The 27,789-nt window shown below is 52.1% G+C and overlaps 8 protein-coding genes across 8 annotated transcripts; all 8 read left to right on the forward strand.

Moving 5' to 3' along the window:
• Positions 1-538: 538 nt before the first annotated feature.
• Positions 539-2,092, forward strand: AAT11 (putative amino acid permease; the record flags this gene model as incomplete). Its single annotated transcript, XM_001568490.1, has 1 exon — positions 539-2,092. The coding sequence occupies one exon, from the start codon at positions 539-541 to the stop codon at positions 2,090-2,092; it is 1,554 nt and encodes a 517-aa protein (XP_001568540.1).
• A 643-nt stretch (positions 2,093-2,735) lies between these two features.
• On the forward strand, positions 2,736-3,659 carry LBRM_34_4400 (putative mitochondrial phosphate transporter; the record flags this gene model as incomplete). The annotated part of the gene is made up of 1 exon (XM_001568491.1): positions 2,736-3,659. The coding sequence occupies one exon, from the start codon at positions 2,736-2,738 to the stop codon at positions 3,657-3,659; it is 924 nt and encodes a 307-aa protein (XP_001568541.1).
• A 2,275-nt stretch (positions 3,660-5,934) lies between these two features.
• On the forward strand, positions 5,935-6,888 carry LBRM_34_4410 (putative mitochondrial phosphate transporter; the record flags this gene model as incomplete). Its single annotated transcript, XM_001568492.1, has 1 exon — positions 5,935-6,888. The coding sequence occupies one exon, from the start codon at positions 5,935-5,937 to the stop codon at positions 6,886-6,888; it is 954 nt and encodes a 317-aa protein (XP_001568542.1).
• A 3,237-nt stretch (positions 6,889-10,125) lies between these two features.
• On the forward strand, positions 10,126-10,905 carry LBRM_34_4420 (conserved hypothetical protein; the record flags this gene model as incomplete). The annotated part of the gene is given in 2 exon segments (XM_003723187.1): positions 10,126-10,590; positions 10,594-10,905. Coding segments are annotated over 2 exon segments (777 nt in total).
• A 4,778-nt stretch (positions 10,906-15,683) lies between these two features.
• LBRM_34_4430 (conserved hypothetical protein) lies at positions 15,684-16,478 on the forward strand (the record flags this gene model as incomplete). Its single annotated transcript, XM_001568493.1, has 1 exon — positions 15,684-16,478. The coding sequence occupies one exon, from the start codon at positions 15,684-15,686 to the stop codon at positions 16,476-16,478; it is 795 nt and encodes a 264-aa protein (XP_001568543.1).
• A 5,220-nt stretch (positions 16,479-21,698) lies between these two features.
• Positions 21,699-21,932, forward strand: LBRM_34_4440 (putative sm-f snRNP core complex protein; the record flags this gene model as incomplete). Its single annotated transcript, XM_001568494.1, has 1 exon — positions 21,699-21,932. The coding sequence occupies one exon, from the start codon at positions 21,699-21,701 to the stop codon at positions 21,930-21,932; it is 234 nt and encodes a 77-aa protein (XP_001568544.1).
• A 1,008-nt stretch (positions 21,933-22,940) lies between these two features.
• LBRM_34_4450 (conserved hypothetical protein) lies at positions 22,941-23,546 on the forward strand (the record flags this gene model as incomplete). Its single annotated transcript, XM_001568495.1, has 1 exon — positions 22,941-23,546. One exon carries the CDS (start codon positions 22,941-22,943, stop codon positions 23,544-23,546), a length of 606 nt encoding a protein of 201 aa, XP_001568545.1.
• Positions 23,547-25,012: 1,466 nt separating this feature from the next.
• LBRM_34_4460 (conserved hypothetical protein) lies at positions 25,013-25,522 on the forward strand (the record flags this gene model as incomplete). Its single annotated transcript, XM_001568496.1, has 1 exon — positions 25,013-25,522. The coding sequence occupies one exon, from the start codon at positions 25,013-25,015 to the stop codon at positions 25,520-25,522; it is 510 nt and encodes a 169-aa protein (XP_001568546.1).
• Positions 25,523-27,789: the final 2,267 nt, after the last annotated feature.

Below are 27,789 nucleotides of genomic sequence, written 5' to 3' on the forward strand. Positions count from 1 at the left end.
AAAAGTCAGCCCTTCTCGGCTGCCTCTCTCACCGCCTGACGTATTCTCGTCATTTTGACATTGTGGGTGGTACGCCTCCACTTGTCTATCGTTCTCCCTGGTGACCGCGTGCATCTCCATGCGGCTGAGGTTTCATTCCTCTTTGCCCTCTCTGCCTCTCGCGCTCTCTTGTACGCGATTTGGTTTGTAAGTGCCACAGGGTACTCGCGGAAAGAAGCACCAAGTGAAAAAGCGCAGGAAGAAGCTTTTTTAAAAGCTAGCTTGACTAGCCTCAATTTGTGTCTGAGTGTGGTTTGGCGCGAGCGCTGAAGTGGGCGTGTGAGAAGCGTGAGTTCTTCCGTTTCCTTTCTTCCTGACAGCCACGCATGTGCACACGGAGCGACTATATACTATTTGTTTCCCTTGTTACAAGCTGGCCTGTAGCACGCTTCATTTGTTGGCTTTTGACTTTGGCTCTTTAATTTCGCTCTCTGTCTCCTAGGCTTCCTATACTACTTCACTGTGCGACTGGTTCTTCATGCAGGTGAGTCGCAGGCACATGCAGTGGACACCGCTGATCTCGTCGCGTGATCGCCGGGTGTCTCCGGTTGTGCGGTTTCGCAGTCCTCGTGTGGAGACGGTGGTGCGGCCAAAGGCAGTACTTACAACGCTTACTCTGCTTGGAGTCATCTATACGGCCAGCATCAGCGGTGGCTATGGTCTTGAAGAGTCCGTCAGGGCTGGCGGCCCGCTGCTGTCCATCCTCTTTCTCTGCCTCATCCCGTTTGTGTGGGGCATTCCCGTATCGCTGTGCGTGGCGGAACTCTCCTGCGCCATCCCGTCAAACGCTGGACCGATCATGTGGGTCAACTGTGCCTTTCCATCTTGGATGACGTTCATGACGGTGCTGTGGACGACCTTTTTAAATTTTGTAGACAATAGCCTGTACCCCGCTGTCTTTGCGGATTACTGCGCTACGTTGTTTCATCTCGGCTGGGTGGAAAGCGCACTCCTGAAGATCGCCTTCCTGTGGACGTGCGCCATCATCAACATCGTCGGCTTCACGCTTGTTGGCATCTTCAGCGTCAGCATCATGCTCATTACCATCGTGCCTTTCATTCTTATCTTCCTGCTGCAGCTACCGAAGGGCCTCAACTGGACGCGCATTACTTACATTCCGGACTACATCAACTGGGCCGCGTTTCTCCCCGTGGCTGCATGGAACTTCTCCGGATTCGACTCTGCCGGCAACGTCGTTGAGGAGGTGCAGAACCCGAACCCGACCTTCATCCGTGCGCTCATCCTCATGATTATCGCGGCGCTGGCCACCTACATCCCACCGATTCTGGCTGGTGCTTCCGTCGAGGAGCTGGCCAATGTCCCTTTCGAGCAGTGGGGCGACGGCTTCTGGGTGAAGGTCGGTGAGGCGGTCGGCGGGACCCCGATGGCGGTGATGGTCATGGTCGGTGGCGCCATCTCGACAATTGGGCTCATGACCACCCTTCTGGCGACAACGTCGCGATCACTCTCGGGAATGGGAACGCTTAACGCGTTTCCGTCGTTTTTTTCCAAGTGGCTGGAAAAGTACTCAGAGACTTATAAGACTCCGGTGCACGCCATCCTCGTCAACACCACTATCACATGCACTTTGTCCGTCTCTCTAACCTTTCAAACGCTGGTGCAGATCGACCAGGTACTCTACGCGTTGCGCCTCATCGTCATTCTCTCCTCCTTCCTGAAACTGCGTTTCACACAGCCGCTACTGGAGCGTCCGTACTGGGCGCCCGGCGGCAAGACTGCTGCCGTTCTGTGGGCCGGTGTCCCTATCACCTTCAGTGTGTTTCTCATCTTGATGGCTATGACAGGTGGACCGCTCATCTTCTACAGCAGCGTCTTCCTCATCGCCGGCACGGCTGTTGTCTCCTACGTCACCGTCCGCTTGTTCCGCTCCGATGGCTTTGAGGGGTCTCTGGTCGAGGAGTACGAAGACGCTGACAGGTCGACATACGGGACCCTTCTTGAAATGGAGCTCTCCGAGTGGCACTTCCTTCACCAGAGGCACTCGTTTATCGACGGCCCACCGCACACCGATGTCTCTCGCCTTCGCGCGTGAGTCATCCCTACAGCGGTGTTAATAAAGAAAAATGAAGAAAGGCGGTTGGCCCGTATCCCGCACACGTGAAGTGCGAAGGAGAATGCGCAAGGCCACATATCCATCAGACACCACGTCCGCTGCACCTCGTGTGGTGCTTTTCCAAGGAGCCGCACACTCCCCCCCCCTTTGTTTTTCGCTTTGCTTTTTCCTCTGCTGCTCTCTTCCTCTGAATAGTGCAAATTAAAGTGCTCTCTTCCTTTCCACTCGCCTTGAGAGCGTTTTGCCCAGTGCCTTCAACGCTCAGCATCCCCTCCCTCTTCTCTACCCCCACTCCCACATTTCCCTCCCCCCTCCCCCCCCCACCCATACACCTTAAGGTTTTGCAATTTGGCATAGCACACGCAAAGCCTTGTAAACCCGGGAACTCATCCACCTCCCTCCACTCTCCCAGCGTGGAGTCCAGTTGCCGTTCCGGAAGGGCAACTGGACTCCACGCATTCTCCTACGCCTTTGAGCGCATCTTCCCTATACTCCCACAGCGCAGCGTGCCAACTCCACCACTCTTCCCAACTCGTCATGCGCATGACCATCACCACACCGCCATTAAAGATGGGACGCGCGCTACGTGAACCCCGATCACCCACACGACAGCACTTACTACATGAAATGCATCGGTGGTGGCATCCTCGCCTGCGGTACGACCCACACCGCCGTGTGTCCCCTCGACGTGGTCAAGTGCAACATGCAGGTGTGCCCCGAGAGGTTCAAGTCGCTCGCGCAGGGCATTAGCCTTATCATGAAGGAGGAGGGCATCGGTGCCAACGGCTTGCTGAAGGGCTGGCTACCGACGCTGTGTGGCTACTCTGCCCAGGGCGCCTTCAAGTTTGGCCTCTATGAGTACTTCAAGGACTTCTACGCGAACATGGTCGGCCGGGAGAACGCGAAGAAGTACGAGGGTGTCATCTGGCTTGCCGGCTCCGCATCCGCGGAGTTCTTTGCTGATATGGGCCTGTGCCCGTTCGAGATGGCCAAGGTGAAGGTGCAGACGTCGCCGAAGGGCACCTTCCCAACAGGCATGCTCGCCGCCATGTCCGCCATGCGCGCCGACCCCTCTTCCGGCTTCCCCTACAAGTCGCTGGCACCGCTGTGGGGCCGCCAGATACCGTACACGATGGCCAAGTTCTTCTTCTTTGAAAAGGTTGTGCGCATGTTCTACGAGTACGTCTTCACGAAACCGAAGGAGCAGTACAACAAGGCCACGCAGCTCTCCATCACCTTCGCCTCCGGCTACATTGCTGGCGTAATCTGCGCCATTGTTTCGCACCCCGCGGACACCCTTGTCTCTGCCCGTGGTAAGACGAGCAACGCCGGCAAGTCGTATGGCCAAATCGCGAAGGAGATGGGCTACATGAACGTTTGCACCAAGGGACTCGGCACTCGCATCCTGATGATCGGTACGCTGACGGGTCTGCAGTGGTGGATCTACGACACGTACAAGACCACCCTCGGCATGGGCACCAGCGGTGGCAGCGGCAAAGAAGTAAAACGAGCGCTGATCAAAATGTGTTTAGCACCCCAAAGGTAGATGCTTGGGAAGACAGTAAGGCGGAGAGTAGGATTGGGACGACAACAAAAAAATCTCAGTTACTTCAATTTTTACCCATTACAACTGCCCTTTCCTCGAGTTCTACTGAAATAGAATGATAGCAGCGGCCTCCATCACAGTTGTGCTGACGCTGCACATTTCACTCAATGTGGCCGAAGAGACAAAGTGCAGGTCTCCTTTGGTTGTTGTGGTGGGCTGGGAGCCTGACGTTCTTCAGCCTCATTTCTTCTCTTTTTACTTCATGCGTAAAGCACATCCGCTCTTTTTTTCTCCCTTTCAATATTTGGAAACAAAAGGGCAAAAACGTTCGGCTAAGCGAGCGCTCGCCAATGTGCACGTGTGCAGGCCCAGTAATGGTCGAGGTGTGTTTGCCGGTTTGATCTCAAATCCACCTGCCTTTTACCCATTCCTGACGATTACATTTCAATCTAGCAGCCCCTTTTATTGTCCATCCGACCCTGGGCGTCCCCCCTCCCACATGGCTCTTCGGGCGCAAGAGGTGTGCAGCGTGTGGATACACACACGTGTGCCATCAAACGCCTAGAGACGATGAATAGTACATGTAGAGGATTTTCCGATCTTTTTTCCATATTTATTTTTTTATTGCTACTCCGTGGTGCTTGAATGCTAGTCACGACACGATGCCTCAAGTGAACAGGAGAGTACTACGCAAACTCTGATGATATACAGGCCTAGCATCACAGAATCCTCCCAGAAGTGCAGCGCATCGCACATTTTGTTTTTTTTTTCTGTCAGTGATGTCGTGGCCTGCTGAGGCTGCTCATGGTGGTGACTGCTTTTATCGTCGCGTGGCTCTGGCATCAATTACGTCCGGAGATGAGGCACTAAACCCCTGAGCTCCTTATTTATGTTTCCTCCACACTCGGGCGCATGTGAACAAGTCTCGCGAACAAAGGAACTGCGGCGCTTCGATCACACACTGTTGTTCTTCAATCCCCTCCCCACCCCCCGCTGCCACTGTTGCCCTCTTCAGACTCCGTTATCGCCAGTACACATCAGTTTTATTTTTCGAACTGTCTCATACAATGACTTAAACACTTACTGCTCACCCTATCCCTACCGCGCTTTCATGTGTGCGTTTTATTCTTTGCTTGTACTACACACAAGCTGCATGTCGCGGCGCTTTTCTGTGGTGACGTCTTGTGTGTTGGATGCCGCGTCACGTAGCTCCTTTCTGATAATATTTTCTCCCCCCCTTTCCTGATTGCTCTCTCTCAGCGTGGCTGCACCTCCCTGTCTCTCTCTCTTTCCCCTCTCTCGGTGAGTATTGGTAGCGCCTGATGCGTCTTCTTCTATCACCTAAGCTCCTCCCTTCTTCAATTTTGTTTTTTTGATCGCTCAGTGTTTCCCTTGCGCTGTTTTTCTGTCTATCGCTGCTTCCCCATGAAGCAAAGCCTCCGTTCTTCCCCTACCCTCTAGTACTCTTCACACGCATCCACCCTCGTATTTCCGGGTGGGCACTCAGTTTTTTTTTTTCGCCTTCAAGGGCACCGCTTCTTGAACGGATGCTTTGGAGTGCTGCCAGAGCTCATTACCAGCGGGCAAAGTGATTCGCGGGAGATGCTTTCACAGCCAGAACACAAGTAATCGCATATACAGCAAACGAAACGTGTAGCCTCAAAGCGACGAGTCTGCAATCGCGACTGCAGTATGCAACGAAGTTCTCTTTCGGCGATGGAGGAAAGAGAAGCCACTCTTTCTTGCAGCAGTCCTGAGCTCGTTCACTGATGGAGAGACTTGTAAGAGCTGCCTCCCTGAACCCTCCTTGGTGTGAGAAAGGTTCACGACGCAGTATAGTCACAGAACTGCAGTTCTCCTTCTCGGCATACGACTCCGTTGCTTAGCCCTGGATTGACCACACCTAATGACCTCAAGTATCACAGTGAATATGGGTCATGATGTCGATCTACGCAAACATGCACAAGACACAAGCACATGCTCCGAGTGCTCTTCAGACTCTCTCTCTCTCTCTGCACACCGGCGCATTGACTCCCTCCTCTCCTTTTCCCTATCATCTTGTGCCATCTCACTTCCTCTCTCCTTCATTGCTCCACCACTTCACCAACATTTAACTACCCTCACATACACGCACCAACTTTCACGCACCAGTCTGGTCAGCTCCCATACCTTCTTGCCGTCTCTAACGTACCCGTTCTTTAACTTGCTACTTGATCTTGCCATCAACTCGTACGACCACACTTTATTCCTCACTTCACTCCTATTTCTCTCCACAATGACCGCTTCGACCAAGCCTTGGGACGCGCGCTACGTGAACCCCGATCACCCACACGACAGCACTTACTACATGAAATGCATCGGTGGCGGCATCCTCGCCTGCGGTACGACCCACACCGCCGTGTGTCCCCTCGACGTGGTCAAGTGCAACATGCAGGTGTGCCCCGAGAGGTTCAAGTCGCTCGCGCAGGGCATTAGCCTTATCATGAAGGAGGAGGGCATCGGTGCCAACGGCTTACTGAAGGGCTGGCTGCCGACGCTGTGTGGCTACTCTGCCCAGGGCGCCTTCAAGTTTGGCCTCTATGAGTACTTCAAGGACTTCTACGCGAACATGGTCGGCCGGGAGAACGCTAAGAAGTACGAGGGTGTCATCTGGCTTGCCGGCTCCGCATCCGCGGAGTTCTTTGCTGATATGGGCCTGTGCCCGTTCGAGATGGCCAAGGTGAAGGTGCAGACGTCGCCGAAGGGCACCTTCCCAACAGGCATGCTCGCCGCCATGTCCGCCATGCGCGCCGACCCCTCTTCCGGCTTCCCCTACAAGTCGCTGGCACCGCTGTGGGGCCGCCAGATACCGTACACGATGGCCAAGTTCTTCTTCTTTGAAAAGGTTGTGCGCATGTTCTACGAGTACGTCTTCACGAAACCGAAGGAGCAGTACAACAAGGCCACGCAGCTCTCCATCACCTTCGCCTCCGGCTACATTGCTGGCGTAATCTGCGCCATTGTTTCGCACCCCGCGGACACCCTTGTCTCTGCCCGTGGTAAGACGAGCAACGCCGGCAAGTCGTATGGCCAAATCGCGAAGGAGATGGGCTACATGAACGTTTGCACCAAGGGACTCGGCACTCGCATCCTGATGATCGGTACGCTGACGGGTCTGCAGTGGTGGATCTACGACACGTACAAGACCACCCTCGGCATGGGCACCAGCGGTGGCAGCGGCAAGAAGTAAAACGGCAGGTTGGTAAAGTATAAGAACCGAGAGATTATGAAAGTTCTGGAGGCGCAAGGTTTGACTTGAGTCTGAGGCTTCTCATTTGGCGCTGCTCCTCAGCTGTGTGCCGCTATGTTGTCTACTTAGAGCTGCAGAGTGAGTTGAGACAATGAGAGCAGTGTTTGTGAGACAGGAGGATACCGGGCGGCCTTTATTGACGTACTGAAAGTTGGAGTTATTCGGTGGGCCTCTTATTTTTGTTGGCTGTGCTCATCTTCAAGTGGGCGCTGTTGTGTGTGTGTGTGGGTGGGCATTTGTGCATGTGGGATAGCTGCTATGGGAGCCCTCGAGGATTACTTTGCTTGTTTGTTAGTCAAGAGGAACAAACACTGTGATGTGCTTGACATTCTCCTTTCGCTGCTCTTCTCACCTCGTGCCTCTGTGCGTTCTCTTGTGACACATTGAGACAGGAGACCGCCTAGGTGAGTACGCACGTGGGCTTTGGTCTCGGTGCATGTGGGCAAGTGGACGTTGGAGAGGAGGCGAAAGGGAGAAGAGGCGCATGCGCCGACCCACTCAACGAGCTGTCGCACTTGACCCAACCCCCCCCTTTTAGTCGTATTTTGCTTTCTTCTTTTTTTTTTAATGTGTCTGCCTCGCAATAAATGTCTCAGGAGAGGAAGTGTGACTCCTCTCTTGTTTTTTTTTTTGGTGTGCTTTACGATCCATTTCTGTGTGCTTCGTTCGGTAAGAGGAACTACTAGGAGGACGGGGCGCAAGGGAACGCACGAGGGAAACGAGTGGAACAGCGCAGAGTATGGGAGAAGGGCATTGTGGGCCCCAACGATCCGGTAGACCGACACACACGCACGCGCGGATACTTACAGGCAGAGGCAGTGCAACGAGACGTGCGCATTCCTCCCCCCCCCCCAAAAAAAAGGGATCATATACTAGGGCATTTGTTCCTCGTCTGCCATGCCCTTGGCTTGGTCGTGCACAGCCGGTCTCATGGAACCCCGTGTGGCGTAGCCGATGCTTAGTGAAGGGGCTTTTTGTTTTGGCGCCTCTTTTTTCTCACCTATCGTCCTCGTGTTGTACTGATCTCTTCGTGAACGTGCCGTGTTACCCGAACTCCCCTTCATAACCCTAACGCTCTGGGTCGCTCTCCTTCACTTTGCTGCGGCATCTGTCGCTGATTTTCTCTCGACGCTTTTTCTGTTCTTCTCCCTAACCGTCGCCCAGGAAGAAAAAAAAAAAGAAATAAGGCAGAACAAACACCGCAGTCCACCGAAAGAAGCGAAAAGGGAGACGAGGGAGTGAGGCAGAGGCTCGCGTGTGGGGGGAGAGGGGTAGAGAAAAAAAGGCTTTTCGTTTGAGTCATGCTGCAGTGCCGAGGAGGGAGAAGAAACGAGAAAGAAACAAAAGTCTGAAAGAACGAAGGAGAAGTAATGCGTCCCCTCTACACACACACACCTCACTGCCCTTTACGTCACCTTTGTGTATCTTCCTCATCTACCTATCTGCTCATTCAGTTGAAGTATCAGACCCTCGTCTGGTGTTTTATCATAATGAGCGCAGTAGTGAGTGGACGTCGAAGAAACGCGAAAGAGAAAAACAAGCGCTTTTCTGCGACGAGATGGGGGTTGATGGAATCATTTTGTTTCTTTTCTAGAACTCCTTTCAATTTTGTGTAGAGGGTTCCTCACTCTGGACGCTTTGTTTTTCGTTCATCGCATCGTACATGTACGATAAATTCTATCAGCCTCGTTCAGTTTTCTTTTTATTTATAACATCTTTCTTTTGCTTACCCTCTCTAAGCGATGTCACCGACGCTTTTCCCTCTTTCGTGTTGTTTCGCGTCATTCCTCCTCGTGCGTGTCGCCTTTGGTGATGACTCTTTCTCGTTTTCCCGGCTCCCTGGAGCTTCTGTGTGTTTTATTCTTACCTTTGCTCGATTTTCCGAGTGACCTCTCGGTACTGTGTGCGTGCGTACTTGAGCTCGCGTCTGTGTGTGTGTGTGTGTCTGTGTGTATGTGTGTGTGTGTCCTCTTTCTCAGTGTTAGGCATCTCGCGCCTTTCTTGTTGTCTGTTATGCTTAGGAAAAGAACGAAGGAAGCGAAAGGAGGTCTCGGCTTGACTAGCAGGAATGCCCACCGCCCATCATTAGGTGGACGATTTAGGTCTTAGGCAACAATCACCGAAACAAGAAGCCTTCATGAAAACAAAACGACAGGGACAATGAACAAAGACGCAAAGCGGAAAGAACGTTCACCCGGCGCTCTCTTCCACGCTGCGAGGTCCTCTTACGATTCTGTGGATGGCTGGAGTGAGAGGCAGTCATAGACGACGGACTGCCGAGGAAGGCGTCTGTAGCGCGCATTGCAGATTCAGACTTCATTCACATGTCCCACGTGGAGCGACAAGGGGGCAAACCAGTAACACCAAGCAGGATCTCTAGCTACTCTGTCTGATGCGCGTCTGTGATTACTCGCAAGTTTGATGTTCTCTATGCCTGTCAGTCGACACTTTTTCGATTTGTTTTGTGGAGTCCCACCGATCGATGGATCGCATCTCTGCTGGATTTGATGGCCGCTTCATCCATCACTGCCGTTCTCCACCTCTCGCCTTACATTGCATCCCCTCGACTCCTTCTCATCAATCTGCTTTCGGGCTGTCGACTTGTTTTGTTTTCCCGCCTTTCTTGTATTTCGTCTGATGGTAGAAACGCACGCGACCGCTCAGAGCACACGGTGATCCTATGCGCTGCAAACTCGAGCAGATACTGTGTTGTTCGCTCTTTCTTATTTCCACGTGTGCTTTGGCTCGTGTTGGCGCGCGCTCTGCGCATCATCACTCGCGAGCACATACATAGACATAGAGTCCTGAATTCACCCTTCCCCACGCAAGTGACCTACAGGGAACAAGAATGGCACGAGTGAGAGCAGTCACTCTTTCGTTCTACCCCTTTCCCACCAGGTTCTAGTCATTAGGTTCATGTTTCAGTCATCAAAAAATGCGTGCACCATGAACACTTCCACAGTTGATAATACGGTATCCGCAGCGGAGGCGTACGCACTATGGGGCGAACGCATCCGACTGCTGTTTAGCAGCCCACCGTCTTTTCTCGAAAGCAGTCTTGACCAAAGCCCCTTTGAACGTCGCTCGTGCTGTGTACCCACTCGCTTCTCCGATATCGCTTCCGCTACCACGTCTCCAGTTCGCTCTGAAGCGACCGTTCGCGGATCGTCATCGAGCATGGCGGACACGGAGGTAGTGGGGGACGCTGGCGCCTGCGCCTCCTACCTTGATGAAGCACTCTTTCCCTACTGCTTCTATGCGCGTCTCCTTCAGACGCAGGGTGCAGCCTCCAGTGTGCCGCCTGCTACCTTGTCTGCCAGCCTGCATACCTCAGCTCTCCTGCAGGCGCAGAAGCTACGGGTGGACGAGGACGATGTAGCGATACGCCTTGCTGGGCGACTGCGTGAGCGGACTGCACGTGCACACGGAAGCCTTCAGGGATTATGCAGTGTCCCGCCGGGAAACCTTGTCGCACCCTTCTGTGACCCCACGGTAGAAGAGCAGCAGGCGCAGCTGCACTCCGAGTTGACTGCGTTTTTGTTGGAGGTGCGCCGAAAGAACCTCGCGTCGGTGCAGCTGCGCCATCAGCTGCAGCACAGTCGCGCTGTACAGGCGCGCCTCCACGACAATGGACGCTTGTTCTGATTCGCTGTCCTTCGAGGAGGGGTGATTCGTTCACGCGTGTCGGGAAAAAAAATTGAGACTTTTCTCCGAACATGTTTGTCGTCTCTGCTCCCGCTGTGGAAACCCGCGCTGCTGAGCCTCCACACCAGCGAGCGATATATATATATATATATACAAAAGGGAGCAGAAACGAAGGAAAAGCAACGAACAGACAACTGGCGCCAAATGCTTCTCAAGGCAGCAGGAGCACGGCACGACCCTCTTGGAATGAATTGCCACTATGTGCTCAGAGCGACACACTTACTTACCCCCATTCCTGACTACTGCCGCTAATTCATTTCACTAAGGCCCTCGCAGTGGCGCGCTTCTGCTCAGAGCACGTGCCCTCTCTAACGCCTATTGCTGCTTGCTTGCTTCTCTTCCACTGCTGCCTTCCTGGAGCAAATAAGTCAAAGAAGAAGCATGAAAGGGTGCTGCCCTCTCACTTTCTCCTCTGCCTCTCCTTGTCGCTCTCTTCCATTCCTCTCTTTTTTGCATCACTTCCGTTGGACGGGGGTGGGGAAAATAATGTCCCGACTACGTCGCCCCCAATTGATGTTGACCGTCTTCGTGTTTGAACGGTGCATTCACGCCACTACGCATATCCATCGAACTACTGACGACTCCCTGTCCCTCGCACGCCACGGCATTGCTCCATAATACAACAAAGAATCTGCACAAACAGACGCACATACGCTTCTCGCTCCTCCCTCAGCTAAACCAATAAGTGCCACAAAAGACAAAAGGTCTCCCTCGTGGGTGTTGCCTTTCTCTATTCTCGGGTCGTTTCACCTGACTCACTCCTCTTTTTCCTACCCTCTTTTTCCTCTTCCATCTTCGATATCTTCTTTTTCTTGTTCCCCCCCCCTCCCTCCCTCGTCATCTTTCCCCCAGCGCTCTTCCCTTCTCCTCCACAGTCTGTCTTGTTTCACTTGCTCTCTCTCCCTCTCTCGACTGCCCGATCGTTCACTCTTCTCTTCGAAAGAAAAGCAAGGAAAGGGGAAAACGTGCACGCAACGATACCGAGCTTGTTCAGGGGGGTAGCACGGAAGGCTAGACAACACACCTTTACAAGTCATCTGCCCACTCCCAACTCAGTCGTTCTCCCGCTGCCCTCTCGTCTGTTTCTGCTTTCAGCAACTCACGGCGGAGGCTGAAAAGACAGCGAAGAACAGAGGAGAGTTATTTTGACTTTCCACACTTCTCTCGTATCGTTGTTGACTTGGATTTTGCTGTTGGCCCCTTCTACACCCACTCCGCTTCTTCCACTTATTCCACACAAATTGAGTGTACTTCACAGTTTGGAGAAGCGCTGAACTACAATCTCTCTTTGAGGAAGCAACGCATACACCAGCTCGTTCTCGCGCTCGATTTGACAACCACCACTACTACTACGCGTGTGCACCCCCTTTTTTTGCTGTTGCTTTCGCCGACTTCTTGTTTGTCCCTCCTCGCCTACCTCGCTCATCCACCACAAAGTCTCAAGTAGCTCTCACGTCTCGATTAGAACCCTCAACGCCCTTCCACATACGTTGTGTGGGGGGATTTCTCTGGGGTTTGATCTCTTTCGTGTGGCCCTCTCTGTGGGTATAACTCTGCCGCTCCTCCTCGAATTATTTTCCACACCAGTGGATGTGCCTGGGTGTGCTGCCTATATTGGTAGTGCTGTGCGGCCTCCCTTCTCTCGGCGCGATTGTGTGGTGTCAGGGGCTTTCTTTCTGATGCATTCCACGCCTCGTCTTCCTCTCTGTCCCTCCTCGCGAGATCGCACTCGTACGTCTATTGTTTCTCCACTTGGTTCTCCTTCGCATCGACCCATTCCACGTCCGTTTCCCATTTGTGCTTCCTCCCTTCCTGCCTCTTTTTGTTTATTCGTGTTTGGTCCAGCTGTGTCGAGGCTGTCCCTCTCCTCCCTTGTTTTGAGCTTGCCGCTCCTTTTGTTTTCCTGATTTCTTGTGTGCATGCGTGGGGGTTCTTTTACCGTTTCGCTTGTTTGTTTCTCCAAGTCACATATATTTTGAGGTTGTTCTTTTTTTTTTTGGCTTGAACTAGTGCGTACGATTTCTTTTCAGTGTTCTCGCCTCGTCTCTTGTTTCCACTCCGTCCGCGTCTCTTCAACTCATCACGTCAAATTTCACCTCACAATCTCCTCCTACTCGCCTTCCACTATTCACTCCGTCAGCGACCCACACCGACAGATTTTTTTTCTTTTGCTGTTGTTTCCAACCTCACCTCTCTCAAGTCACTTCCGCTTTGGCGGGCATATGCGTGCGTGTGCGCGGTTGGAGTCTAGTTGCGTATTTTGTGTAGCAACAGAGGCTTTCAGTACGCCAAACAAGCTGCACAGAGGCTGCGGACGCAGGGACAACAAGTACAGAAAAAAATCAACGACTTCCCATCTTGTCTGAGACATTGAGAATAAAGCGTGCTTCCACAAGCACCAATACCCCCCTTTCACATCTTTTACCTCACCCGCCCTTGTTCCTTTTGACTTTCTACCCCCCCCCCCCCCCCCCCCCCCACACACATATACACATACACAAACGCCCGCCTTTAAGTGGACGCTTTCTATAATCCCTTCGCTATTTTCTCTCCTTTGCCATTCAGCCTCCTGCTTTTTTTTTTTGCGTGGTGTTTTTTTTTTTTCTTGTCTCTCTAAACCTTTCTGTAGGTGGTCCTCTCTCCGACATCTTCGTGATCTTTTCCAGAGAGAGGTTCACACCCGCTGTTCTCGCTCTCTTCTGTTTGCATGCTGTTGCAGCTCTGTTGCACTACTTGTTTGTTTGTTTGTTGCTTTCGCTCTACCCTTTATTTGCTTTGATTTTTTTTTTTTCCTTTAGTGACTCAGCGCTGCGCAAGCGTCTGTCACAATCGTGTAGAAAGAGAAGGACGGAGCGGAAAAACAAAACCCCACATGCAACAGCATATGCCGCGAAAGTCACCTCTCTAGGCCTCAGTATCGTGTGTGGGATCATTTCCTCTGTCTCCTCCTGTCTACCTCTCGTTGTGACCTGCGCTGTTGCGACCGCACAGCCCAACACACAAGCATACATCTGCCCTTTCTGCAGCCTGCGTACGATCTGTACACGCACCTCTGCCCTTGGCTGCGCCCGCTCGATTCTAGCCTGCTTCTCTTTCTTTTTTTCCCCCTTTTCTTGCTGTGCGTTGGTGCTGTGTTTGGCTCCGTTTAACTGACACCCCCGCCTGGTTTCCTCCTTATCCTACCGCGCTTCGTGCTGAATTTCACTGTAGAGGCCACAATTACAAAAAAAAAAAACGAGAAACGGAGGTAAATACACGGAAGCAAAATCGGAGAGGGAGAGGACAAGGAACGGCCCACAGCCATCTAAGCATTGCTTGGCACCAGGTCTATCGAGCTCGGTTAGCCTCACCGCACCCCCTCCCTCCCTCCCTCCTCACACGCGTTCCGATCTTTCACTTCGGCACAACCATAACATCAATCTCTCTCTCTCTTCTGTTTGGTGCTTGTGTGTGAGTGAGTGTGTGTGTGTGTATTTCATAGCGGTGCTGGTCGATGCGTTCTTTGTCTTTGTGTTCCTGTGCTCTCTCTCTCTTCTGTGTGTTCGGCTATTCTCTTCTCTGGTCATTTGAACTCACCGGTTCCTTTCATTATTATTTCGCTTAGCACATCTACCGTAGTTTTTCTTCTAACGCCTCCTCTCTCTTTCTCTCTTTGTTCGACGCCTCTTCGCTCTCTTGTTCATCGTTCCTCTTGCCCCCTACTTTGCTGCCTGTTTTTTGTCTTCCTCTGTTTGGCGACTCGCTTGTCTCTGATTCCTCCTTTCTGTCTTTTTTTTCCCTCTTTTCGGCTGGTTTGTTGTTTGCCGTCCGTGTTTCATCTCCCCCTTTCGACCACTCTTGACTTTACCACCACTACTACTGTTTCACCTTCTCTGCTCTTTTTTCTTCTGTTTGTGTGATCTATTGTAGTTCCATCAGCAGTGCTTCTCTTCCTGGCTTTCTCTCCTAGCCTGTGCTTGTGTGCATGCGTAGATCTTTCAGCGATACTTTTTATTCCTCTACATACCATCTTTCACGGCATACCCCTTCTCTTCCTCATTTTCTCGACTGTCGGGCTTTATTCGCGTTCATCTTCCACATCTTTGTTTTCACTCCTTCTTTTATTCTCCCTTTTCGTCTATCCTGCGCGCTAACACGTTCAGACCTTTTCTATTTCTGATCAGCTCCCCCTCTTGTGTGCGTCTGTATCCCTCTCTACATTGGATCCACGACCATCACCAGTACCGAGACCTTCTTCCTTTTTCTTATCGTAAACAAGGATTTCGATCGAAGCCCTTTACGAAAGCGATTCACTTGCAAGGGCCTATATCATTGGCTCAGTGTCTTTTTTTTTCTTTCTGATCTCTCTTAACGCTCTCTCTTGTTTCTTGCGCGTTGTGTGCGCTACACGCCTTTCGTTGCGTTGTTGTTTCCTTCGCTACATATGTTTTCGCTGCCTTTTTGATCGGTTTTTTGTCCTTTTCCCTCTGCGCTTGCTCTCTCACGCGTACACTGGAGACTCCTTTGGGGGTACTCAATCCCTTTGCGCGCGTGCGTGTAGTCCTTTTTTGTTTTTTTTTTTTTTTATTGGCTGTGTTGTACGTTGTTTATCACGCTGTATTCACCGATCATTTCACCATTTCTTTCTTTGCTTAATCTCTTTTTCATCTCCTTTTTTTTTTTTGGCTCGCAGTGGGTGCGTCTGTCTGCGCGTTTCTTTCATTTTTTTCTTCATCGTGGTTCTTTACCCCCCCCCCTCTCTCTCTACGTGTGTCTGCGACTCCCTCCCCCCTTTCCGCTTGAATTATTGCTGTGTATTCCTCGTTTTTTTTTTTGATATTGTTGTTGTTGTGGGTTCTTTGGTGTCCCCCACTGTTTTCAGAGACCCCTGTCGCTTCTTTGTTTTTGCTACCTCTCCCTTCTCCCCTGCCTCGCATTTCCTGGCCCTTTTGCTTCCTTTGCCGCCTGCCTTTATATTTATAGGCCTCGGCTCAACGAATTGTGTCGCTGCTTCTGTTTTTCTTTCCTGTTTTCTGGTCTCTATACCTGGCATGGATCACGGTGTCTGTACGCCTCCACAGCAGCCCAGCATGACGCCCATTGTGTATGTACAAGCCACTCAGCCAAGCCCGGTGGCCTACTACGCTGCAGAGCCGATCATTGATCAACAGTCTATACAAGCGCTGCAGCAACACCAAGTCTCGCTTGTGTACCCCGGCACCGCAGCACCGCAGCGCATCCACGCACCACATCAGCCCACAATCATTCCTGAGACCTATGCTTCCGAGGCGGCTCCTTTCTTCGCTTACCAGTCGACGCTAAAGGAAGCAAGCTGCAACACTGGCAGCTTAGTGTGCCTCGTTCCCACCGTCACCGCCAGTAGCTCGCAGCAGCTGTCCATGCTGATGCAGTCGCTTAGCTCCAACTCCCCCAGCTTCCACAGCGACCTGTCTTTGCGCACTCAGGAAACGTGCTCCACCCCACAAATGATACAGCAGATGCTGACAACAGAGTATGTGCAGCCCGCAATGGAGGCGCACGGGTCTCTGTCGCAGTCCGCTATCGACCCTTTCACCAAGTCACCTTTGCTAAGCTCTTCTGAGGTGTGCCGTCACTACATCAACGGTCGCTGCAACCGCCGCAAGTGCCGTTTTCTCCATCCTGACCTGCGTAGCCCAATTATGACGCCCCACGTGATGTATATTGCCCCTGACGCAGCATCAATCATTAGCAATCAGTCGGTTCCCCAAGTGTCGCCGTTGACGCCATACCCCAGTCTTTCAACGCCTTCGCTGAGCGCTTTCCATGTTCCCGCGCTCACTTCATGGGAAACCTGTCCGCTCTGAGCAACATCCTCACAGTGGATACGATGCGGAATGCCAGGTTGGAACACTCACATCGCGCACTCAGCAGAGGGAAAAAGAGAGAAGGCACGCATATGGGCGTACGTACGTGATGATGACTCAGATGAGTTTTTTCTCCTTGTCCATGAAACAGCGGGGAAAAAAGCAGGAAGGTGTCCGCTCGAGAGGCAAGGAACGCAAGCAGGACGTGGAAGGTAGTGGATAGGAATGGGAATCAAAGTCCAGACAATGTGAAGTTATCCCAGTACTGCGCACTTTCAGCGTCAATGCGCACACGCAAGTTTGTTCCTATATATTGTTTTTCACTACTCCACCGAAAATCTGCCGGTGTGCTGTGCCTCCTCTTTCGCATCCTCTTTCCCCCCCTCCCCCGTGCAAGACGTGTTCTTTGCTTTCTTTTCTTTTTTTTCGGTGTATTCTCTGCCACTGATGTTGTCGTTCACTTCTTTTTTGTCAGTGTTGCTTCGCGTCTCACTATGCTTCGTCATACTGTGTGCTTCGTATTCCTCCTATTCTCCGACTTTAAATTGTAGACCGGCTGCGGTCGAAGAAAGCGTTGACTACATAAGAACACACGCATAACAGAATGCATGTTTCTCTTTCTGTATTTTCATGTATGGCTGAGAGTATGTTGACGAGGCGGAAGTCACTCGTGACAGCTTGCTTGTATGTTTGCCTATGCTACTTTGACAGCGTCATCTTGTCTGTTCCACCGCTACTTTTCAACCCCAGCATGCATAGTTGATTTGGTTCCTCTCTCTCTTGTATTGCCTTCTACTAGCTTTTCCTTTGGTTTCCTCTCGCTTCATTGAGTCTGGACTCATCGGCCTGCGCATGTGCATGGAGACGAGTGCTTTCAGCGAATGATTACGTAGGTGTGTGGACGTTTATCTAGACCTCTCCTTTTACTGCTATTGACTTCTCTCTTCTTGCTTCCCCTGCTCTGGGGGTCCCTGATGACGAAAGTGCGGTGCCTTAGCGCGGTATCAGAGCCCAGTACTCACTCCATGAGGAAGCCAGACAGTCCCCCCCCCCCCCCACCGCTCCTGCCAATGCCGAGCTACTTCTGATAGTGGCACCGCCAGGTAATGAGAACGGAGGGAGATCGGCGCAATGAATCGCTACTGGTGCCGGCGGTAAGGTCATGGATGACGCTGCGTCAAAATGAGTGGCGACAGCGAACATGCTTGTGTCGTTCCTACGATGGGCAGAGTGTCATCGTGGCTCGTGTGTATCGTTCCCCACCCTGACTGCCGACTGGTGTGGGGATCGTCGGCCACCTTGGGAGGGATGCATCACGTAACGAGCTACATAATGGATGTGATGGTGAGGCAACCTGCGGAGCAGGTGCGCGGGAAAAGTTGGAGACGGAGACCGCACTGAGGTCACTGAGCCGGTGCCTTGCTGTATCACGTGTCAACGACTGCCTTGCACCATTCGATGGGAACGTGGCAGGTCAAATGGGTTTGAGCTCCTATTGTAAAATGGGCATGTTGAAAAACTTTTTCATCGGGTCAGCCCCCGTGGCCTTGGCCATGTTTTCTCTTTGCTGATGTTGTGTCTCTGCGGCACTGCTCTCTCAGTGGTGAAGTCGCGGGTTTTTTCCCCGTTATTTGACTCACCCCTTTTTGTAGGTTTCTTGTTTTTTGTTTTTCGTGCTTTGTGTGTATGACGCTGCACAGCCATCGACATTATCGCGGCTCTCGTTTTGTGCGTGCTGTCGTTTTTTTTTTTCGCTTCTATGTGGGGGTGACAGTTATGACTGCGTGCGCAGCGCTGCACGGCTGCTGCTGCTCTCTCTCTCTCTGTTCGTTACCTTTACGAGGGCGTCCTTGACTTTTTCAGCGGCTGGTGAATAGAAGCTTTATGTATGGCTCCACACTTCTCTGTGCTGCTGTTTTATGTGTTTGTGAGACTTTGCACCTTCGTAGTGCGAACCGAAGGAGCCAATCCCCTTCCCAATTAGACGGCATTCACGTGGGCGCACGCGGACAAGTGCATGCTGGTTGACTACCGTTTACTCCCTCTCCCTCTTCTTGCGCCGTAGCCGGTGTCGCGACTTTGCTGTGCAGTGCACCTTCTGCTTGTGGAGAATTGGGGCGCATTCCTTGCATACGATGGAATGTGCTGACCAAACAAGGAGAAAAGGTATAACGAGGCGGGATGAGAATCTCTCGAAGAGGGTAGGGCGATTCCCAGAGAGACAGCGGTATAGCTGGTGTATGTGCCCTTTCCCCTCTGCATATTTGTGGAAGGGGAGTCTTCGCTTCTCGAGCTTCATTCACTTGTATGAGGTGAAGCTCGAAAGTCAAGAAGCAACCTGAGAGGTGAAAGAGGCCGCATCGGCGATACGATGGTGCTTTCTCAGCCGTCTTTGTTTTCTTCTGCGGCTCTTTCTCGATTTCAGACTGATGGCATTACTCTTTTTTTTTTTGCTTTCTTCATCCCACCTCCCCTGCCCTCGAACTAAGCGAAACGCCTCTTACTCTGAGGGGTGCGTCTCTGTATCAATCCCCATATGCCCTCACCTGCCTGTCGGCGCTGTCCCCCACACGCACGCACACAAAGTCGTCATAGGCGCCGATTGCTGGGCCTCTCGCTCTTCTTTCCCCCATCGCCTCTTCCGTGTTCAGCTAGCGCGGCAGTTTTTTCTTGTTTGCTTGCTTCTGTACGACTCTATTACGGATACTATCGACGGCAAAAAGCGTCCAATGCTTTTTCAGAACGCCGCCTCCTCTTCCTCCTCCGATTTAACCCCATTCCCCCTCGTGGCAGAGACGTGTTTGAACTAATTTGTCAAAGTGAATCGAAGAGGCACAGAAGGTTTGCGCAATCGCAAATGGGAATGTGTGCTCTTTTCTGTCTTCCCTCTTAGCTTGCTGTTTGACTTTTTTTTTCGTTTCTGAGGGTGCGGGCTACTTCTCCTCCCTCCTCCATGCTCGAAGGTGCATCGCTGATGACTCTCCTCTGTGGCATAGACTATATCGCCGCCACTACCAACGTATTCATGCTTTTCAAAACGCACTCATACCCCAAGTCGAGCCCTCTTGTTTTTGCGTGTTATCCCCTCGCCCCTCCTCCTCCTGGCAATGAATTGGCGTTGCCGCGAGGACTTTGCTTTTTTTTTTTGAACTGCTGTTATCGAAGCATCGACACAACCCTGCGTCTACTTTGATTTTTTGCTGTCGTTTTTAACAGCCTCTTCAAGACTTGTCACGCGACCCCAGTTGCTCTTTATTCCTACATGGTGAGATGGAAGAGGAGGTAGATGCTCAGTTTGCTCAAGTGCATTCCTCCTGGCTGCTGCGTTGCATCGCCATCAACAAGCACGCTTACGTGTATTGTTTTATTCTTTCTACTTTTTGTTTCTCTCTCAAGGTTCTTGCTTGCTCTCTTCTTGAATACTGTGCGTGTGCGTGTGTGCGTGGGTGTGTGGGCGTATTCTACGTAGAACAGAGTGCGAAAAATAAGCGCTCAAAACCGCTGTTTGGGATGACGTGAATCAAACAGCCTTCCCCTTCTCATTGGCCTTTCGCAGTAATCGAAACCTGACTCCCCCTGTGTACCGTGTTTCTCTCCCTCTACGTGCTCTCCTCCTCCCCCCCCCCCCTCACCCCTCCCTCCCTTTTTTCCTCTCGTTTGTCTGCTTACTTGCTGCAGTGCTTTTCTCTCCTTTCTCTCGCTTGCCTTTCGACGTCCATTTCTCTCGCTTGCATTTTCCTTCTCCCTCCCGCCCACCATACGCACCAATGAGAAGATGAAAAAAAAGAAAAGGGGGAGGGGGCAGCACTCACTTTGGGGGTGGCAGGGCCGCGGCAGGAGGATGGGAAGCGCAGAGCAATGACAGAGGGAGGGACACGAAACGCCCGAACAAAACACAGAAACAGACAAGAATAAGAAACCTGAAGAGCGGCACACCTGAGGGACAGAAAGCGAATGACAGCTGCTCGTTGTATCTCGCATACATGTGCGCTTGTGCAACTGAGCCTATTCTACCTACGCCTGCCTCTCAGTGGACGTTCACATCCACGTCTGTAAGTGTGCTTCCGTGCCCAGAGAGAGAGAGGGGTACTCACGATAGCGTTGTCGACCACACGGCCCCTCCCCATAGGCCTCTTTTAGTTTTTTTCTTTTTCTCTTCGTGTTGTCATTCTCTTGGTTTCATTTTTGTAGTTCTACTTTACCGTCTCGTGTTGTTTATGCACCTCTCTCTCTTACACCTCTCACGGTGTGCAGTAGACGTCGTTTTTTTTTCTCTATTGCCGGCGGATGAAGGGGTGCTGTATGCAAGGGGTTGGGCTTCTGTTCTTCGACTCTGGGACACAGCTGAAAAGGGGAAGGGCAGCAGTGCCGTCAGCCTCGAAAGATGATGTTCAGCGCAGTGTTCACCTTTCCGCCCTCATCGCATTCCCAGAATTTGCTCACACACCGGGAGTAACAGAAGAACGCAGCGACTACACATGAGACTAAGAGAACGGCAACAAAGAAAGACACGCTTGTGCGTACGTAGACTTGCACTAACAGAAGAGATGAAGGTCGCCAAGACGATATACACACACATATATATATGTGTGTGTGTGTGTATATCTGTATCTACAAAACAGAAGCAAAGAACGGCATATACCAGTCGGTTGAAGGGTGGCATGACGTTATGCTGATGCGCATCTCTAATACTCATCATCTTCTCATAGACGCTGTGTTGCTGTATCTGAGTCCGCATACGCCCGTCTCGGGTGCGGTAGGGAAGCCGCACAATACGCATGTTGTGGAGCGGCAATACTGGTGCGAACGGACTGCCATTGCGCTCACGTCGAGTCTGTCAAACACAGACACACTTGTGCGCACGTGTATTCTCACAGTCTTCTCCTGTGCGGTTCTTCGACCTCCTTTCTCAGGTAAACTTTGCATCTCTGTTCACCATAGACCCCTTTTTCCTCGAAACCCCTCCATACCCGTTGCTTTTAGGCTTGAACACAACACATATACACACACGCCTACCATACCCCTTGGCAAATAACCGATAGAGCGGATAAAGCCAACGCCCAACGTGCACTTGGACACGCACACGGATACACATTCACGTTTCGCACATCGTCTGCTACCAGATTGCGTCTCTACTGATTACACCTTGTGTGTGTGTGTGTCACTCGCTTTGCGCTTTTCGAAACTGCACAGGTCATTGACGAATTCTTCGAAGCTATCATGGAGGCGAATGTCCCTGGAGCATTTTTGCACAGCCTTGTTGGCAAAAAGGTGCTTGTGAAGAGCAAGTGGGGCCCGGTGTACGAGGGGAATCTTGTAAGCTGTGACACATTTATGAACCTGCAGCTCCGTGATGCAGTAGAGCACGCAAAACAAGACACGGAGCTGGGTGAGATGCTATTGCGCAACAACAACATCCTGTACATCCGTGAGGCGACCACTACGTCTTGTTAGAAGACATCAGAGGCGCTGTCATGGGAAATCTTGGTACTCCCTCGTGGATATCACCGCCCCTCCCCCCTCCTTCATTTTTCGCGGTCAGCTCTGTGCGTGTCGCACTACCGTTCCGCAGATGTGATGAACTTGGGTTCACGAAACGATGTCGGGGGCCTCTACAATTCGTCATGGGATAAAAATGCTGCGCCCGTGCAGCTTTTTGAATACCAGGCCTCCTTGTGATCTCTGGACAAGACGTACGTCCTGTTTATTTTTTACTTGTCGCCGAACGCTCTGTATCCGCCCTCGTACGTGTGCTGATGTGCTAGTGTGTGAGGTAAAGTGCCGACATTTTTTCTGAGGAAGGAAAGCAAGTATGAACTCTGGATCTAAAGGTGCCGCTGAACCGCAGTTGGGGTTGTAACAGGAAAGGCAACGTCAAAGAAACACCTCTTCACGAGTCATTACAAGTCTCATTCTCTCGGGTTTCTCTCCGATTGTTCGGCCGATGTTGACGTTACGCGGGCCTTCTTCACTCAAGATGCGTGTACTCTTACTTGCGTCTTTAACAGAATGCTCACATGGCGAAGCTCCCCAACAGTGGTGTGGTGCGCTTCCTGCTTTTTTGGGTGGTGCTTTTTACGAGCGCCGAAAAAATACAGCTGGAGGGTTACACTCTCCATGGGACTCTGGTGGTTTTCCGTGCATAAACTCGCGGTCTTGTGTATTGCCTTTCACATCCTTTCCCTCTACTCTGCCATCCCTTCCTCTCTTTTGTGCATGGCCTGTGCACGTGCATCCAGAAAACTACGTTAATATCCACCGTACTGCCACTTCGCTTCTTCTCTTCCCTTGCGAGCAAATTTCTTGTCACTTAACCGCACTTTCTCTACCTCCCCCCTCAAACCCCCTTTGCACTTCATACATACGCGCATACTACACTCGGACGCAAGGACGACGCCCGCACGCGAAATTTACGGTAGTCACCGGCCTTGCCTGTCCGATTTATCATCAGTTCAGTTCATCATGTCTCACCTTCCGATCAAGTGGGCGGAGCGAAAGGACCGCGTGTTCATTACAGTCGAAGCGATGACCGCCTCCGACGTCCACGTGACCTTCCAGGAGAAGACAGTGTCCATCTCCGGCTATGGCGTCACCGCCAAGGGCAGTGAACCGCACACGCTCAAGGGTGAGCTGCACCTCCTCAAGGAGATTGTGCCGGAGGACTCAACCTTCAAGGTGCTTGGCGTGTCGATTCAGATCTGCGCCATGAAGAAGGATCAGGGCTACTGGAACCGTCTCGTTGAGGAGCCAACCAAGCTCACTAAGAGCTGGCTATCTGCCGACTGGAACCTTTGGAAGGATGAGGACGACGAAGCTGAGGAGGATGCCGCCGCGTCCAACTTCGGCGGGTACGGCGACATGGGCGGCATGGACATGGGGTCGATGATGGGCGGCATGGGTGGGATGGGTGGGATGGACATGGAGTCAATGATGGCCTCCATGGGCAAGGGTGCAGGGGGTGACTCCGATGACGAAGAGATGGCCGACAGCGAGGGCGAGGAACAGGCTGACGACGAGTGCGAGAAGAGCGAGGAGCCGGCCGCAGACATCAGCGACCTCAACGCATAAGAGAAGCTGCTACCTCTGCGGCATCGCCCCCTCCCCCATCCCCTTCCCTATTCGTTTCGCTTCGCCCCTTTCTCGCATTTTTTTCTGTCCCTCCTTTTTCTTCACTTTTTTTTTGTTCTCTCTGGTGAGCGCGAGTCTGTGCGGAAAAGAAGCAAACGAATATCACTTGGTATCGCAAGGAGAAAAAAAAAGGAGCAAATGATGCTCTGTGCGCCATGTCGAGGGAGAAGTCGCTGTCGGCGCAGCGCATGCGTGACATCGGACAAGTGTGCGCGCTGAGAGGTGATTCTCTTTTTTTTTATTCGACCTTCAGCCACTGTGCTGATAGAAGAGGAAGGAAAGCACCCTTGAGTATCGGCGCGTGTGTGGGTGAGTGGCGTGTGTTTGCACGTGTGTCCTCGAGCATTGGCACTGGGCTATACGTCGCGTATGCAAGTGCCGCACTGCGTCCCTGCAGCAGTGCTCACGATACCGGCACACGCACACGCTCATGGGCACACGACAACTACCAGCGATGCATTTCCTTCCTATCTGATTTAAGAAGAACTTGTGGTAGTTTATTTTAAAGAAAAAAAAACCTCAATTCAGTCGCAGAGTAACGAAAAAATATATATTTTCCCTCGATCAACTATCGAAACTGCTATGTCGCAGTAGGTTCAACGGATTGCTTCACAACTCCCCACTGAAGCTTCAAGTGCGTCATGCATCACAACTTTTATTGAGCGTCGTTGTATCGTAACCGGCTGCGGTGACATCTTTTTCTTTTTCTGATGCTACTGTAGTACCTCTCGAATATTACACAGCCTTGCGCATCTCATAGCTGACAAGCCTTCTCCATCTCTCTCTCTTTCTCTCTCGCACTGCGTCTTCTTTTCCTTGCCTCATACGCAGCGGGTTTTTCCTTCTTCCTTGCTCGCCTCCTCCCTCTACGGCTACATGAAGGTTGTGTGTGTTTCCCCCTCCCTTGCGTCACCAGCACCACATTTTCCCACTCTTCCCATGTAAACCCTCACTCATTTTTTCTCTTCTAGTCCTTGTAGCAAGCCTCACTTGCCTCGAAACCACCTTTCTCTCGCTCTTGCATTCATGAACCCACTCCTGCTCCCTTTCGCCTGCTTCCATCATTTTTTTCTGCATCACTGTTCTCTTTATCCCATCGCTGTTCCTCGCTCTCTTCTGCTCACTTGTGTGTAGGCGTGCTCGTCATCTTCAGTCCGTTGGCCTGCTTGTTTTGTTTGTTTCGTCCGCCTACCAACGCTGTGTTCACACATCCTCTCTCGCACATTTTTCTTTTCTGGGCTGTCTTGCCTGGTATTTGCTGTTGCAGTGCATCTCTGCGACTGTGGGCTCGTTTCGACAAGACGCTTCTTTTGTTGTTGTTTTGCGCTTCTTCTAGAATTTGCTAGGGTGTCAATGAAAAAGGGAACGCTGCTCTCTCTCTCAGCTCGGCTGTAGCCACGTCAGTGATGCAGCCGACGTGGCTGCCCGATACGAAGGCCAGCGCACTGCTGGATGAGCTTGAGGCGTTTTTCTCGCAAGGCAGCAGCACCGATCGCCTGCGCCAATTTATCGGTGAAAATGAGGACACATTTGCTCTTATTGCTTCTGAGAGTGCGGTGAACACCGACACAGAGGTTAGTCTGCGACTCTATCATCTATTTCAGAAGTACGGCTCTCTGATTGAGGCCATAATCGGCGAGTTCATGGCTACCATGGAGAAGCCGGATGAGTCTGTGCTACAATCCCTGACATCCGCTATTCAAGAGGAGTGGAAGTCGCCGAACGCGGCCTACCGGTGTGTCTGCACTAGTTACATTGTGGCATCCATGGACTACAAGGAATTCCTCGAGTTTGTCGATGATATGTACAGCATGACCCACTACAGGATGCTCATGGACGAAGACGACGACAGTGGGAAAGACGACAGTGAAGGGATAGCTGGCGGCAACAGTGATAGCGGCTGGCGGATTCCATGACCTGAACCTCGATCGAGGTACCGTGTGGAGGTGAGGGTGCCGCGTGGCAACAGCTTCCTTACCCCCTCCCATAGCGACGGCTTCGACTCTGTGGTGTTCAGTTTTTTGTCTCTCTCTCTCCTCCTCGTTTCAACGCATTTCCTTCTCCAGATCCGTGCGTGTTCTTCTTTATTTTTTTTCCATTTACCTTTTTCTCTATTCACGTGTGCTCAGAACTGTCGCAGCGCGCACATGCGCACTCTTTCGTGTTGCTCTCATATCCAGTCGCCTCCTCAGCTCATTTCACTTGCTTCTTCCTTTTCTCTCCCCCCCCCCCTCCCCCGTATTCCTGGTTTTCTGTTTCGCCGAGCGTTAAGGCGGACAAGGAGAAGAAAAGTGCGCATGTATGCGTTTTTCCGGCGCTACCGTGTGCGTCGAATGCTGCAGTCGCCATGAAAACTGCACGCCCCCCCCCCTCTTTTTCGTGGTGTTGATGAACCTGCGCCTTTATCGCACGCCGTAGGCGTCTTTGCCAGTGCAATTTTACGATTACATCTGTGTTTACGGGTCCCCCTCACGTTTCTCTCTCTCTCTCTCTTTCGTTTGCTGCGGGTAATGCGTGTACGAGCCTCATATTACCCTACTTTGGTTTTTTGGGGGGGGGAGGGGAGGGGGGGGGGGGTTGCCTCTGCGCCTTGAGTAAGTTGAGGGGTCTCTCAAGGGCCGTCTTGCAACGAAAGAGAATCAACGCCGAGTAACAACAGTAGACGTTCATCAACTGAAGGGAGGAATAACAGGCGTGATACTAGTGGGCGTGCCGAAATTGAAATCGAGTAACAGTGAAAGTGAAAAAAAAAAGGTAACTGTCTTAGAGCTGTGGTAGCCTGTCTCCCTCTCCCCAGGGTTTCCTTTCGTATGTATCTATTGCTGCAGGTGGGTCGGGGGTCATCGTCGTAGTCTCCGGTGGTCAACCAAATCTTCGACAGAGGTTGTGCTTCCCCTCCCCCTTTCCCTTCCTCTGCGCTCATGCAAAATCTAAAAAGGGAGGAGTAGGCATGAAACTCAAAATGGGGCTGAGGAGGGGTGCAAAGGCCATTGGATGACGGCGTGAACCGACTTTAGACGTCTTCATTGGTTTGACGTACCTAAAGACTTCTGTATCACTCTGGAGCCGAAGCAAACCAAAAACTATAGTCACTTAAAAGCTGAGTTCAATGAGCGTAGGGACTCGTGGTTACTTACATCCACCGCTGCGTTGTGGCCAGTTGCCCATCCCGCCCTGCTACACACTTTTTGTTTCAGGTCGAAACTGTCGGCATCTCCTTTTTTACTCTCTCCACATGCCCGAATCCTTCATTATCTGCCACGTCTACTCCAATCACAGTCTATGCCCTTCTTTTACTTTGTTGGGCCCCACCCCACCCGGGCGTAACGTAGGAGGCGTTGCTCCACCGGCACACATCAACGTTTGGCTGCACGCGCAGTCATTGCCACCTTGTTGAGTCGCCTATAGCCTCCCCAGCCATGAGTGAGAGCAACACTAGCGGTAGTGGGATAACCCCGCAGTACTTTTCCCCCTCGTTGCCGCCATCGGATGATCTGACAGCACACCACTGCGGTTCCTCTCTGTCGGGCACCGAGGTCGGCGGCGATCGGGACGAGAACAGGCGAGATCCCGTGGCAGCAGCAAGGAGCGCAGAGGAATGTTGCGCGGGCGGCAACTCTCGCTTTTTGTACTCCGCCGCAGAGGTACCGCCGCTCTCACCGGTTGCGCACCCTGGCAAGTACATGTACGCCATGGATACCCGTCAAAGTCCTCTGCATGCCTCGGGCAACTTACTGGACTTTGCCGAACTGGATGATTCACAAACGCACTTGCACCACCGAATCGAGCTCATGCAGGGGGGGGGGTAACGGCGGCGTGGGTTTGCGTGAGAGTGCGGGCCCTCTGCGCAACCTAAGCTTGTCCACCTATCCCACCACCACCAACGTAGCGTCGTTCACGCCAACTCTCAGCAACAAGATTTCTATTTCCTTGCCACCGGCGCAAACCATGTTGCCTGTCGTCACGCAGCCCATCACAAATGTACTGAAGCCGCCCGGTACAGCGAATGGAGCAGATGCGGTGCTGCCGGGCGATACTCCGCCGGTCCTACTCTCTTCGCAGTCGGGCCATCCAAATAAGTCTGCCGCAAAGGTGCTGGCCTCCTCCTCTGCCTCCCTTGCCGCACCATCAACTCACTGCAATACTCATCCAGCCGCCGGCGCAGGTCAAGCAACTGTACACG

Source organism: Leishmania braziliensis, chromosome 35, assembly GCF_000002845.2.
Source record: "Leishmania braziliensis MHOM/BR/75/M2904 complete genome, chromosome 35".
Lineage (NCBI taxonomy): Eukaryota > Euglenozoa > Kinetoplastea > Trypanosomatida > Trypanosomatidae > Leishmania > Leishmania braziliensis.